Source organism: Sprattus sprattus, assembly GCF_963457725.1.
Source record: "Sprattus sprattus genome assembly, chromosome: 11".
NCBI classification, from domain to species: Eukaryota; Metazoa; Chordata; class Actinopteri; order Clupeiformes; family Clupeidae; genus Sprattus; species Sprattus sprattus.
Genome location: NC_137909.1, coordinates 17583353 through 17598944, shown reverse-complemented (window position 1 = coordinate 17598944; position 15592 = coordinate 17583353). Strand labels below are relative to the sequence as shown.

The 15592-nt window shown below is 43.6% G+C and overlaps 1 protein-coding gene across 1 annotated transcript in view; it reads left to right on the top strand.

Moving 5' to 3' along the window:
* The first annotated feature begins 1456 nt into the window (after nt 1-1456).
* The window catches only part of pcsk5a (proprotein convertase subtilisin/kexin type 5a), a 29901-nt gene continuing 15765 nt past the window's right edge, over nt 1457-15592 (top strand). Inside the window, exons 1-23 of the mRNA XM_080847993.1 lie at nt 1457-1734; nt 3951-4055; nt 4391-4486; nt 4702-4836; nt 5151-5227; nt 5488-5576; nt 5876-6048; nt 6411-6623; nt 6916-7016; nt 7910-8013; nt 8299-8416; nt 8636-8812; nt 9330-9466; nt 9959-10084; nt 10625-10727; nt 11656-11846; nt 12135-12219; nt 12560-12660; nt 12939-13065; nt 13690-13799; nt 14273-14375; nt 14571-14707; nt 15047-15247. Of these exons, the coding sequence (XP_080704119.1) occupies nt 1561-1734; nt 3951-4055; nt 4391-4486; nt 4702-4836; nt 5151-5227; nt 5488-5576; nt 5876-6048; nt 6411-6623; nt 6916-7016; nt 7910-8013; nt 8299-8416; nt 8636-8812; nt 9330-9466; nt 9959-10084; nt 10625-10727; nt 11656-11846; nt 12135-12219; nt 12560-12660; nt 12939-13065; nt 13690-13799; nt 14273-14375; nt 14571-14707; nt 15047-15247 (2983 nt within the window). The 5' untranslated portion in view covers nt 1457-1560. The remainder of the gene's footprint in view (nt 1735-3950; nt 4056-4390; nt 4487-4701; nt 4837-5150; nt 5228-5487; nt 5577-5875; nt 6049-6410; nt 6624-6915; nt 7017-7909; nt 8014-8298; nt 8417-8635; nt 8813-9329; nt 9467-9958; nt 10085-10624; nt 10728-11655; nt 11847-12134; nt 12220-12559; nt 12661-12938; nt 13066-13689; nt 13800-14272; nt 14376-14570; nt 14708-15046; nt 15248-15592) is intronic.

Sequence of the window (15592 nt, the reverse complement as noted above, 5' to 3'; positions counted from 1 at the left end):
CAAGCACCCAAAGGTCGCCCAATTTCTGACAGTTATTAAGCTACAGTCGTACATCAGGGTGTAAATATACATAAAGAACTAGCTTTAGTTTATACGCTTTTTGAAACTAGTGTCATGCACACAAGGCATATGCTTGTCTTAATGTCTATCTTCCACCAATGAGTGCAGTCCTGTACATCTGACGTTTGGCTAACTGTGCGTGCATAAAGCCAGGCTCACATACTGTAAAACAGACCATTGCTTTAGTGTGATGGTTATTCCAAAATGACACTTTTCCTTGCTTCAATGGCATGAAGGCTTTTGTTGTGATGAAAACCTTTAAATTGAAGTTTTCTGAAACTTGCTCATATATCCCTACCTGTGTTTTCAATCTTGGGCAACCCCTGACTCAAGTGCCGCTGGCACATGTCACCAGCATTTCGTGCATCAGGTAGAAGATGGAACTCTGTGGGTGGGTCCGGCAAGGATGGGGCTACCCAAGAAAACGGCAGGATTGGTTTACAGTGTACTGTCGCAGCTTGCCACATTGGCACCATGGTTGGCCCTGAGACTGGTTTTTTCGAAGCAGGCCTTGACTCTTCAAAGAAGGCCATCTGCTTATCATGAAATGGATAGCTAAACTGAGGAATCCGAACAAGAATCACAGTCACAGTGGGAGATACACGACTATGATACACACAAGCATGGGGCTTCACTAGCGTTCTAATTGTCTTACCTTTTTATTCCAGTCACTTGTAATCATACTTGACTGGTGTCACACAGGGGAGGAAAGGTTAGTGTTATGGTTGGGGGTGATGGACAGACTGGTAATTGGTATATTCCTTGAAACAAATGAATGCCAGGGAGCTCTAGGAGGCGCCAAAACCAAAATCTCAATACTGTAACTGCTAACATGTATGAATAGCACATTGAACTCCGGTTCATCTCATTCCTGGCCACCCTCTCTCAGTGACATTAACGAGAGTACAAAGTAAATGATAAAATGTTTTGTTTAATAACTTCGTTTATACCATAACGGAATTTTAGCTGTAACTATGACTACTGTCGTAGCTTACACTATTTTGATATGGGATGGTCCCTCTCCCACCCCTCCCTTCCCTTCCATTGGTGTAAGTCTCTTTTAAAAAAAGAAAAGGAAAAGAAATTTGGGGCGCCCTCTTTATCAGGCTCTTGTGTTTCAAGGTTAGAAGACATTTGTCTGATAAACAAATTCACTTTAGATTAGGCAGTCTTAAAATGGGTTAAATACACCCCCAGTTACGTGCCTTAGGTTACCTGTGCATCTCTATCACCTTATAGGTTGTAAACAGAACCTCTAATCTTAACGAAATGGTCATTTGATACCTGGCGAGAGTCGACACTTACAGGGAAGCTGCCGCGACGACGAGTTTGTAGTCCATGAAAATTATGAAGAAGATTACGTTATAGTTTTTTTTCCACCTTTTCTTCAGGCGCAACACGTTTATTTTAATAAAGTTGTTCAAAGTGCTTTTTTGACATGCACATTTGCCTGTCTTTCAGCTGAGTTACGTTATCGAACTTGAGTCGTGTTTGAACAAGATGTCGAGATGCAGGTTCAATGGACTTCTGCAAATTTGTGTTCTAATGCTGGGATTCTTACTGACACCGGGTCAAACGCGAGTATTCACAAATCGTTGGGCAGTGAAAATAACTGGGGGTCCCGAGGCGGCAGACTTCATAGCGGAAAAATACGGATTCCTTAATATGGGTCAGGTATGTACAATTGATTTTGATGCATACATTTGGGTTAATCTTGACTAAGTGTTTAACGATATGTCTCAGATTTGTTTGCTTTGTCGCATATATGTTTTCTTTTATTTTGACTATTATTGAATCAAGATTAAATGACTAACTTTGCATTTTAATGAAATGATTAAATTGTCTCTGTTCTTGAATAATTAATCGGCAGAACGCTACGATTCATGATAGTTCCATGTAAGATATATCTAAAGGCAAGGCGTTCTGTAACTACAATAGCCTAGGCCATAAGTAGCCCCAGATAGAAAGCTAAATCATGAAAACCTACACAAATTTACACGTATAGCGGTTTGTGCTCGACCAAGAAGAATTCTCAGATATGTCTCCTAGGCCTATGCAATGTTTGTGATTTAAAACATTTGCTATTATAAACTATAATTAGACTCATTGCCAGACAGCTTTTTCATCATAGAAAAATGCAGCCAGAGCATACCCTGAAGATATCAAATGATTAAATCCGTCTGGATTGTTTTGCCTTTAACTTTGTGACAGTTCCAACTGTTTTACTTCTTCTAAAAATAGTAACAACATCTTTGTAGCAATAACTGAAGTCATGGAATGTACTGGGCAGCCATGGACTTTTGCCTGTTTATGGGCGATGTATTGTAGCTCTACATCACTGATGGTCTCGAATGTGAAATTCCAGGAAGTGGTGTGGTCCAACTCAGACAGGATTAAGAAGCCTGGGGCCACCTCTAGAGCAGATTACATTTTGTATGAAAACATCTCTGCTCCCAATACCATTCCAGTATGGATATAAAAAAGCAATAGTCTTGAACAGAAAGTGCCCATGACCACGTAGGCTGATGTATGTAATATATTTCACAAAGGAGTTTTCAAACTTTTGCCAGATGTCCAAATAGTCCATCTATGTGTTTTGAGTGCCGGACGCAGCAGTTTCCTTTAAGTCTATGCTTGCATTGCAGTGGTACCTTTGAGTACCTGTACATCTTTGACTTTTCTGATATCTCTGATAAGTGCACACATAACTCAAAGATGAATAAGTCAATTGTAACCTTGCAAAAATTGACTATTTTTTTGACTTGTTTTTTTACAAGGCTGAATGGCTTCAATTATTGTGTCAGGTAACCTCAAACCTCAAGGTGGTTTTGACTGGTGCACCACATTATAATTGTGAAAGCCATCTCAATTTCACTGTGGTTGACTAAAATTGAGCTATGCAATACCGTTAATATGACTTTGCATAGATTTCAAGCACACTTTAATTTGTCGACCATTTTGGACACATTTCACTGGAGGGTTCAAAGAGAACTCAAACAGCACCAGTTAGCATATCAACAGGGCACTGGCTGTTCTGCTATGTGGCTCTCTTGTGCATAATGCATGTGTGTAAAGGTGGAAGCTGAGCCCTGAAGAAGCCCTTGCTGAGCTCTGCAAGTGCCCCAGTTCAATGGAACAGTCTGTCTAATGCAGGGTTTATTGGCCCCCCCTCTTCAAATAAAAACACACATTTTTTTTTTGGATTTCTTTTCTTTTTTTTTCAAACTTAAAACAGTTCCAGTTCTAACTCTTATGGTTAAAAAGTGATGTCATGCTTTGTTCCTGGAAGCTGTTCTGCTGATCCACTGGCAAGTACACTGGGCAAAGAGATGAAAGGAATACGCTCCTATTATACAGGCCAGAAAGCTATTACAAAAACCCTGTTGCATAATTTTGGGCTTTTAGCAAATATCTATTGTGTGGTTTTACGTCTTTACTTGATTATAGGTTGCGCTTTGGCAAAATGTACTGTTTCCACTGGGCTTTTTAGCATGAGGTTTGCTGTCTTGATTTGAGTTGACATCCTAACATCATGACACATGGGTGTCAGAGAGTAGCGATCAGCCAGAGGGGATTAAACCCTAATGCTCCACCCAGGTACCAACTGAGTTTGGCACAGACCTGGCCCGGTGATGGCGCGGGTCTGCCAGGCTTGGCCCAGATCCATCCCGGAGTCAGCTGCTATCTGAGCAGTAGGTTTGGCTCATGTTTCCAGGTAAGCCTATCAGGGGTGTAAGGTAACCCCCACGCCCCAGTCTCAATGGCAGACGTCAGTGACATGTGCATAATTTACACAGCGGCAGCCAGTCGCATGTAGACGGGATGTATGCGGGGGTCCATCAACAGCGTGTTTACTGTAAAAAACATGTTCCTCTCTTGGGCCACCGTAGATTGGAGACCTGCAGGACCACTACCACTTCCTCCATCCGAGGATCATGAAGCGCTCCACGGCCTCCATCCTGGGCAACCACAGCCTCATCGCCATGGAGAGCAATGTAAGAGGATCTCATCAGCCCCATCACTGAGACCTTTCCTTCATACTTAATGAGTCACCCAACACTATTCACAAACACACACCACACCCACAAGCACCGGCATACAACAGATATGTGGACCACTGGACCAGATCACCATTGAAGTGTGCGAAAAGTCAACACAAACACATCATCTTCTGTAAATTATTCATTGAGTGTGCCCTTTGTTAAATAAATGACCTACTGGAAAAGGGCACAGTCAGTGAATGGGTTCACATTCAATGAGTCTGCGGTATGGGTATAGTGATGTCACTTCCTGTTCTATGTGGTGATACTTTCTGTTTGTCCATGTGAAGGTGGAGTGGGCCCAACAGCAGGTTGTTCATCACAGGACAAAACGAGATGACACCATCAGCTTCAATGACCCTAAATGGGATAAAATGTGGTACATAGTAAGTGCCTTGTTGAAATCCCAGCCACACCCAAAATATTCAGAGCTGACAACAAGAATACAATTTTCTGTTCTGTTCAATGCACTGTTCATGTATTGTACACCTTGTATTGCATATCTTGATCTCACATTTTTGGACTTTGGTTCTGTGTTTATGGGAAATTTTAGAGGGAGAAGAGAATGGAGTCATTATTTGTTTGTTCTGTTTCTTCACAGCACTGTGATCAGAACTGCCTGACAGACATGAACATTAAGGGTGCCTGGAACAAAGGCTACACAGGCAAAGGTGTTGTGGTGACCATCCTGGACGACGGCATAGAAAAAGTTCACCCTGACCTCAAGCACAATTACGTGAGTGTAGCGTCAAACAATAAGCACAACTTTGGAGAAAAAAATATTGGAGAAGACTTCAAAGCTTAAATTCATAATCTGATAGCAAACTTCTCAAAAACGCCCCCCTTCTTCCAGTCTCTAAACCCCTTTGGGGACTCTTACCGACATCAGTCCAGACTTTAAACCTACCCATGAACCCCTAGGTTCAGCCAACATGCTATTGCCTAAACACAGTTCTGTCCCTTCGTTAGTTTTCACACCCTTTTCATACAAAAACATCTACGGGGTGGAAAGTGAGTGTGGTAACAGGGGTTCTTCTGATTGTCCTTAAGGACCCCCGGGCCAGCTGGGACTACAATCGGGACGATCCTGACCCAAGTCCACGATATGATGTCACTGATGAGAACAAGTCAGTATCATCCTTTAGCCACATCTGTTTTACATTTGTCTGTCACGTGTTTTTAGTGGTTATGCTAGTGCAGCCAGACACACAACCCATTCATCTCCCTATATTTATTGTATACGTTTTAAATTGTAATCACCTGATATAAGCATTGTCTAATCACACCAACAGTTTGGCTGTACTAAGCTAGTATGTGGCAAGACGATGATTTAAAAAAGCTGAAATTCAGTAATTCATCGCACAAGTTGTTCCTCGCTTGTTTTCAGACACGGGACGAGATGTGCAGGCGTTGTTGCAGCAGCTGCAAATAATTCCCTCTGTATGGTTGGGGTCGCCTACAACGCCAAGATAGGAGGTCAGTTCCTGTCATCGTCCTTTTTCATCCCCCTCTTCACCTCACTTGGAGACACTGTGGTATCCTCTCTTTGTCCGTCATCATCTTTAATCGAGCCTAAATCAACTCAACTGAGATCTTACAGCTCAGCTGAAACTTTATTTGTTTATAACCCAACACTTCCAGGGATGATGATGATGATGATGATAAGTATTTTTATTAACAACAACAGCAACAATAATAATAATATACTACTGATTGATTGATTCTCCACAAAAAAGCTGTGAAAAATGCTGTGAACATTCGACATGTGTCCACAGGTATCCGCATGCTGGATGGTGACATGTCGGATATGCTGGAGGCCCAGTCTCTGAGCTTCCGTCCGCAGTACATAGACATCTACAGCTCCAGCTGGGGCCCTGACGATGACGGCAGGACTGTGGACGGGCCTGGCAGCCTGGCCCGACTAGCCCTGGAGAACGGGATCCGCAAAGTGAGATTGTTTGTCGTTGTTTGCCCTGTGTATGTAAAATGGTGGAAGAGGTGTGTTGACTGTTGCTTATAGCTAAGTGGAGAAACTACAGTTCAGTATATAGTTCAGTCATTTAAATAAATGGAGGCCTATTTGTATTTTTGTGAATATCTTATATTTGTGTGGCAGCCATTTGAAAACCCCCAAATGAATGTACTGCCATATAGGCATATACTGCAAGAATTATTACAAATGATTGCGAATTGTTACAAATTAGTTAATTCCATATCAAGACTAGAATGATGGTAGTTTTATCTCAGCTCATGGAGGAAATAAAAGCCCCTCTTTCACTTTACCTCCCCCTCACTGTGGTCTGAGCACAGGGCAGAAAGGGAAGAGGTTCCATCTTTGTCTGGGCCTCTGGAAACGGTGGCCGGAACAAGGACCACTGCTCGTGTGACGGCTACACCAACAGCATCTACACCATCTCAGTGAGCAGCACCACCCAGAGTGGCAGGAAGCCCTGGTACCTGGAGGAGTGTGCCTCCACTCTGGCCACCACCTACAGCAGCGGGGAGGCCAACAGCATCGGCATAGTGAGGCCCTCTATATCTCTCTTTCTCTCTCTCTCTCACTTTCTGATTTTTTCTCTCTCTCTCTTTCTCTCACACACACACACACACACACACACACAAACGCACACAAAGTAAACCTTAACACATCTAACAATCAAACATACATTTTTCTTTAAATTCCTTCACCCAAATAACAACCTACCTGACACCAGCCTTTCCTAATCTACGTCAACAAGTCTTCCTGCCAGGCATATACTGCATTATGTTTACGTGTGCTTATTGTGTTATGCTCACTCTGTGTGCGCTATGGTAGGTGACTACTGACCTGAGGCAGCGTTGCACTGAGGAACATTCCGGAACATCCGCTTCTGCACCCATGGCAGCCGGAATCATCGCTCTGACCCTAGAAGCCAAGTAACCTTCTTTACTTCTTTACCTGCTTATCTAATGGTTACATGTTCTACAGATAATTTGTTTGAAACTACATGATGGTGAGTTGTCGTCAAGTGACTACAATATTCTGAGGTGGCACTTTTTCCATATGTACACAATACATATATTTTCATTTTGCAAATAATTGTGCAATATGTAAGGGATAACGGCCGACGAGCTGTACAGTTCTACAAAGATAATGGACGATGCGGGGCAAAGAACTCCACGACGCACAGTCCGTTATCTTTGTAGAACTGTACAGCTCGAAGGCCGTTATCCCGCTTATCTGTTTACAACATCCAACAATGTTTTTATTATTATTATTATCAGTATTTAAAATGTCCTTTATCTTTAGGAAACTTAATATGCATAATAACCTGATGAATTCTTGATTTGAAGCCTAGTGCTCCCGTTAGAGAAAGTAGTGAGTTTTTTCAACAAAAAAAAACGTTACGTTGGTTGTCAATGGTAACCATTCAAGAGCATTGATATGGAACGGCGATTTAACTTTTCTTCTGGGACTACGTCCAAGGTGTCCGTCTATACGAACTTAATGTACACCCCATTAGCCAATCAGAAAACAGTATTTCGTTCCAGAGGGAGATAAGCGTCGGAAGGATACGTGAATATTTTAATATAGTATGTATACTGTAAGTAATCTGTAAGTGCATCTCAGATTTTTATGAAGATTTGAATATTGAATGGTAAAGTATTTATTGTATTGAATAGTATCTATAGTATAGTAGAGTATAGTTTAGTAAAGAGTATACTTGTTCATCTCAGATGTAAATGGCATGTAATGTATTGTGCTGCTGTCGCTTTCTCTTTCACCTGTTTGACCTTTGCATCTCTCCTGATTTGTCCTTTGACCTTAGCCCACTGCTAACCTGGAGGGACGTGCAGCACATCATTGTGAAGACGTCACGGCGAGGTCACCTGAGCGCTCCTGACTGGCAGACCAATGGAGCTGGGCATGACGGTAGGGTCCATTTCTATTCCAATCTATTGTAGAGGTACTGAGAGAAGTAGCTACTGGGGTGGTGCTCTTATGTTTTGCTTTCTAAGTGTGATCATGTCATATAATTATAGCCAGTGATTTGAAAAGTGACAAACACAAATCACGGAAGCACTGAGGCATGCTAACAGCACTGGATGTATTGATCAAATACATTTAGTCACAGAATTAATTCAATGTTAAAGTTTGAATTTTACTGTATTGTATATTTTATATAGTTTAATTTGTCCATTAATTCATTATTTGCAGTCAGTCACCTGTATGGTTTTGGTCTGATGGATGCTGAAGCCATGGTAACAGAGGCTGAGCGATGGACACACGCGCCCCCTCATCGTGTGTGTGTGGACAATATCGTTCACAGCAATAGGTAATAGGTAACACAGACACACACACACAGACACACACACACATGTGCGCGCACACACAAATAAATATGTACACATACACACTCACACACCAACACAAACATATACACACAGTGAGAGGGAATTCTCTAAACTACTTTACTTTGTATTTTTATGACTTCCATTTGGTCCATTCATATTTCACCATTTTAAAAACGTATGCTTTCACCATGTTGCTACAGGGAGATCCGTGCTGACCGGATGCTCAGGTCTACACACACCTCAACAGGCTGTAACAAGCATGTGGCGTACCTGGAGCACGTGGCCATAAGTGTGACCCTGTTGCACCCTCGCCGCGGTGACCTCTCCGTCACCCTCACCTCACCCTCGGGGACCCGGTCACAGCTCCTCATAACAAGGTCCGGGGGCCACAGTCACTGTTTTCTGGTTTTTCAATATCTTTTCATTTCCTTTGAGTTATTGCTGCGTAGTCTTCATCAGTCTGGATTTGTCCTCTTGTTTTTCTCTCTCTCTCCTCCTTTACCTGAAGGACCAATAAACATATGAGCAGCTTTATTGTTCCTCGTGTGCACAGGCTCCATAGGCAGTACTATATCATATCCCAACACAGTGTTTTCAAGCTGTTGGGTTGAATAGAAGCAAAGACATAAATGTCTTATGTCTCATGTGCGTAATTAATGAAATGTACTATACCTCGTATTTGAAGCCCATTTTGACAACATTTTGTGTGTAGGATCCAGCATCGGCAGTCACTGGTAGAATCATCTCGTATCCCCCCTTACTAACTAAGAGGGGAGAGTCATCCATTTAAAAGAGTTATGGCCCGTGTCTGGGGGAGTCATTGCAGCCTCAGCCTTAGCCTCAGCCTCAGCAGCGGCCTCCGTGCTGACTGGGCTTTGTCCTGTCCTGTTCCAGGGAGAATGACTACTCCACCGAGGGCTTCAGGAGGTGGAAGTTCATGACTACGCACTGCTGGGGGGAGACGCCGTCTGGAGAGTGGACCCTGGAGATTCGGGACACTCCCAGCAGGAAGAGGCCATACAGACACGCAGGTGGGAGGAGTAGATGCAGGTTTCTTTGCCTTTCCCTTCTTCTCTGTTTCCAGGGTGGGACTCTTCTACTGCCACCTACTGCAAGGGAGATGAAGAGACAAAAATGTTTCGATAACAATTCTATATTTTATTCATGTGTTTGTAGGTATGATTTACAAAATGTCCCCACCACTTTTTGCGGCCACCTATTTAGTCCCCAACACATAAAGAAACAGAAAATAAAATCATTGACTAGAATCATTGACTAGAAAGGTTCTTAAAATGATTAACCACCAACTCTTCAACTATATAGGAAGCAAAGATAAGCACTCTCATGAAGTGTGCTGCCATATAAATCACAATATATGCAATGTAGGGCATGGAGGGCCCATTAAGCCCAAATATTATTTTACAGCTCAACTCTCTTGACATTTAAGTCAAATCTGAAATTTGGATCAAATCAATTGAACTGGATAAAGATTTTAGTCCTTGTTTTTGGTGTGTCCTCTGCAGCCAAACTGATCGAATGGTATCTGGTGCTTTATGGCACTACTGTACACCCAAACCCATCACCACGACATGTAAAGGCTCGCTCGGTTGATGAGGCCATTGATGATAACATCCCAGAAGAATACACCGGTAAGCACCATAAAAACCGAACCACGCCTGAGTGTCTTTACTGTGTTTCAGGGCATCCATTATGCACTATGCACCTATTCATTTGTGCAGATGACAGAGTTGGCGGTGTGTAGATATCATGTTTAGACAGGCCTTTCATAGAAAGTAGTGTTTTAGAAGGGATTCGGTTCTGATTTGGCCCCTCAGCTCCACGCCAGCTTAGGATCAGACTCTTGCACCGACAGAGACAGCTGCTGTTTGGGATTTATCTGTGTCTTACCCCTGGATTTTGGTCTTTAACATACCAGCTGAATCTCTGTGGTTGTGCCTGAGCGCCTTCCACACTCCCACACCATTTAACTGCAGTCTTACCCGTGGGTTTGCTGACTGTGTCAGATCCTGATAAGACATAATAGCCCTGCTTCAAAAGAAACCAAGTCTGATATCTGATGTACTTATTCACAGGCTTGTCCTAATCTGCCCTGTCTTGGCTCTTTAAAAGTGTGTTAGTGGGAGGTGGTGTGTGTGGGTCATGTCGTGTTCCTGCATGTCTCCTTTAAGGCCCCTGTGATCCTGAGTGCAGTGAGGATGGCTGCGAAGGACCCGGAGCTGACCAGTGTGTTGCCTGTCTCCACTTCTTCCTCAAGTTCAAGAACAACACAAGGTTGGAAAACAGAAAGCAGTTATTGAAAATACATAAAGGAGCCATCATTTACTTACTAACATAAAGACATGTATTTTGTCTAATTATCATGGTAATGGGTGTGTTTTTTGTAAGATACATATCTGTAAATGCCTCTTAACTAACAAACCTTTGCCAATTTTCAATATTTGCCAATATGTTCAGAGTGATATGTTGTCTGTCAGACTCAGACTCAGCAGGTGCAGCACTGACCATATCTCCCTTCATATGTGATTTTATGCAATCAGAGAAATTCCTTTTGACTTTGAGACTCAGTGGCTGAAACACTGACCCATACCTCCCCATCCTACTCTATACCTCTACATCCTACCCCATACCTTTCCATCCTACCCCATCCTACTCCATACCTCCCCATCCTACCCCATCCTACTCCATACCTCCCCATCCTACCTCATCCTACTCTATTCCTCCCCATCCTACCTCATCCTACTCCATACCTCCCCATCCTACCCCATCCTACTCTATACCTCCCCATCCTAATCCATACCTCCCCATACTACCCCATACCTTTCCATCCTTCCCCATCTTATCCCATACCTCCCCATCCTACCTCATCCTACTCTATACCTCCCCATCCTACTCCATACCTCCCCATCCTACCCCATCCTACTCTATACCTCCCCATCCTAATCCATACCTCCCCATACTACCCCATACCTTTCCATCCTTCCCCATCTTATCCCATACCTCCCCATCCTACCTCATCCTACTCTATACCTCCCCATCCTACTCCATACCTCCCCATTCTACCCCATCCTACTCCATACCTCCCCATCCTATCCCATACCTACCCATCCTACTCCATACCTCCCCATCCTATCCAATACCTCCCCATCCTACTCCATACCTCCCCATCCTACTCCATACCTCCCCACCCTACCCCATCCAGGACCTGTGTGTCCGGCTGTCCAAAGGGTTTCTGGGGCGACAGGAAGCGGTGTAAGAAGTGCTACTCTTCCTGTGAGACGTGTGAAGGCAGCCGCAGTAATCAGTGCACTTCCTGTAAGCTCTCACACCACTTCAACGAGGACACCAGCTCCTGCGTGACCAGCTGTGAAGATGGCTACTACGTGGAGCATGGTAAGTGTGCATGAATAGAAATCTATTTTATTCACTTTGTGTAGTATGTATCGGAATCAGTATACTTTATTTGCTTGATATAATATAGTTTTCTCATGGATGAGGTACCAAGCCATGCACTGCCATCTCTAATGTTTAGGATGATAGTTTTGAAGTAGCTGTTTTTATGACAGTTCAATGACTATTACCTTTAGTGTTTCATCGTCTAAGAAAATGTAATATGCTGTTGGTCAGTCTACTTCATCAAAAGAACAATCATATTGAACCATGCCGTTTACTTGTTCGTAGTTGGGAATGTGTGCAGGAAATGCAGTGAAAACTGCATGCGATGCACAGCCTCCACCATCTGCACAGAGTGCATGGAGGGACACAGGTAAGAGGCATCAGGTTTCTCCTCTAAGAATACAAAAGCCTGATATCGTACAGTAGATTACAGGGCAAGCTTTAAAAGAGGAACTGAATACTGACTCAAGAAAACATTTCATGCCATGATGCTGGTTTATAAATACAACACAATACAGCAGAAATACAACAGTACACCTTCTTACAGGTGATATAGCCTGACATTGACCCAATATACCATGGCTTTCCTATGCAAACAAAAGTCTTAAAGCATTTAAACTTCTTTATTTCTCTTCAATTCCCGCCCCCCCTCTCTCTCCATCGTTCTCCCTCCCTCCTTTGTATCTCTCTTTCTCTCCCTCCTTTCTCAGTTTGGTAGGTAATAAGTGCCAGAGGACCTGTGCTGTGGGCACCTACCTCAGTGAGGTGGGCACCTGTGAGCCCTGCCACGCGGCCTGTGCCACCTGTGCAGGTAGAGTACTGCAGAAAGGTCCGCACCCACAGATTTACTATGAGGGGAGCAGGGGAATAACTGAGTGCCTTTGTATTGTCAAAGTCATTGAGGATCAGTGCTTGTATTTGCACAATATGTGTACATGTGCTTGCACCGGGGATGAGGTTACAGGTGTGGTATGTGTGTGTGTGTGTGTGTGTGTGTGTGTGTGTGTTTGTGGATGTCTCTGGTATGCGCCTGCATGTTTCTCTCGTGTGTGTGTGTGTGTGTGTGTTTGTGTGTGTGTATGTCCCCAGGTGCAGGTGTAGAGGCTTGTAAGCACTGTGCAGAGGGTTACGTGATAGAGGACTGGAAGTGTGTGTCCTCCTGCAGCCAAGGCTTCTATGCAACCCAGCAAGGTTCTGACAGCAAAATATGCAGGAGGTATGTATATGTGAGTGCAAAAATCCTTGAACTGTAGCGCACATAAGGAAATGTTGAACTGCTTAAATATGATTCACTATGAAAGTTGACTTGTAATAGGCAATCAAATAAATTATGAGAGGGTGTGTGTGTGTGTGTGTGCGTGTGTGTGTGTGTGTGTGTGTGTGTGTGTGTGTGTGTGTGTGTGTGTGTGTGTGTGTGTGTGTGTGTGTGTGCGCTAGAAGTAGCGTATTGGCGCTAGAATATACTCTCAAGTACAATCAATTCTCTCCAGAATACAAAACCTAGGGAGTACCTATCACGTGTGTATTTGATCTCAGTCTACGTACAGTTGTATGTTAAAAGATCAAACATGCAATTATACCAGCTTCACCTAAGAAAGTTTCAAATGCCCATCACTCTGTAAGGTTATCTGTATATCAGTTCTTTCACAGTCCAATTGGTTTATGTTTGGCCTGCATGTTGTTCTCTCACTTAAGCTGCTTGAACTCTTCTTGTGTGTGTGTGTGTGTGTGTGTGTGTGTGTGTGTGTGTGTGTGTGTGTGTGTGTGTGTGTGTGTCTGTGTGTGTGTGTCTGTGTGTCTGTGTGACTGTATATCTGTGTCTATGTGTGTGTGATGCCAGGTGTGATGCCAGCTGTCTCGCGTGTGTGGGTGGTGGCAGGGGCAACTGCAGCAGTTGTGTTGAAGGACACACTTTACAAGATGGAGTGTGTTCAACAGAGTGTAAAGATGGTACGTCTACAGCTGTAATGTATTTTACTTTTTGTTCTAAATGTCTGTTGCAGATGTTATGTGTTGATAAGATAAGGTTTTTCTCTAGTAGTAATTATACTGGACTAGATGGGGTCATAGTAAACCTCAGTGTGTCATGCATATGAGGAAAGTTCCAGTCTTTGTTAGTGCAATACAGTGAATGACCAGCAGAGGTCATCTGGCAACTAACTGTAGTAGTCCAGCATGTAGCTCAAGAAATAATTGGAACCAAGAGAAATGTAATATGCTATGAGTAGTATGTGGAATAAAACTTCTGTTTTTATGTGTCCATAGTCTGCCATGCATAATATTCATTTATATGCAAAAGGCAATAAAATAATAGTGTGAGTTGAACTTGCTAGGTCAGTATGTAAGGTTATCAGTGTGATGTCCCATCATGATGTATTAATCACTACCGTGTCTGTGTTTCATTTGTGTCCTGTGTGTGACAGGAGAGTACCAGGATGACCAGGGGAACTGTCATACCTGTGATGCCACCTGTCACAAGTGTAGAGGACCCAGGAACAACGACTGCATCAACTGCTCTCCACCTCTGTGAGAACACACACAAAAACACAATCATGTATATATTTTAACAAAACTTGAGTATTTCTATTCCAATTATGGAATATGTGTGAAGGACAGTATGTGTAATTTAGTGTTGTGAAAACAATGGGATGTAATGGCATGCGGCCATGAAGATCCAATACTGTGCTGTCCTGTTTAAAAACAGCTCTATATCTTGGCCAGGTTCCTGGACGAGGGCCAGTGTGTGGCCAGTTGCCCTGCTGGGAGGTACCAGGCCGGTGGGCAGTGCCACCTTTGTGACCACACCTGTGCCGAGTGTGTGGACCGTGGGCCTGCCAACTGCTCCAGCTGTGACACAGGTGAGCTGACTTGCTGACTGTGTCTAAATGAAGTCAGAATACTGTATATCAGCATGTTTAGCATAGCATAGGATAGCATAGCATTGCCCATTGCGACTCAGGAAAAGTCATCATCCCTCATTTAAGCCTTGTTTCAATATCCCCGACTGTTTGTCATTGAATCAGATTATAAATATGGAAGAGACTGTGAGTGTATTTATATGGGATTGTCACATTCTTTGTCACATTTTTTTTTTTAAATATCAGCTGACATTAGAGCCATTCATGTCACACACACTGTGATTCACCCCTTTATTCTGGACGGTATATCTCCATCTAAACTCTACTTCACTGTCACAGACAAGTTTGGGACGGACCGCTACCTGTTCCAGGGTCAGTGTGTGGACTCGTGCCCGGAGGCCCACTTCCACACACCGCAGAAGATGTGCGAGGCGTGCCCCGAGCAGTGCCAACTCTGCAGCTCCGCCAGTCGCTGCCTCAAGTGCAGCCAGTCCTACTACCTCAACCACGGGGTCTGCACGCGTCTGGAGTGCGGGGAAGGTCAGGGCCTCTTCCCAGCTCTGAGCTCTTTATTCAGTAACAGTCTCCAGTGTGGTACAGGCGCTTCAGATGAGGTGGGCGGGTGATGGAGTGAGAGACAGTCGGAGAGAGCACACGCCTAGAAAGTATACACACAGAAACTAGAAACGCCCTCAGAGACACTTTCACAGGATGCCAGTGAGTCAAAAGAAGTGTGTCATGTAGGCCGTACTACTGTGTCTAAAAAATACAGGATAGTTATGAACACAGGGTTTAAACTGTACAGCTGCACAGTGTGGAGTCTTTCATACTTAACAGTATGGGATAACATCTTACACCTGGCTCTACTCTGGGATGGGTTTCATC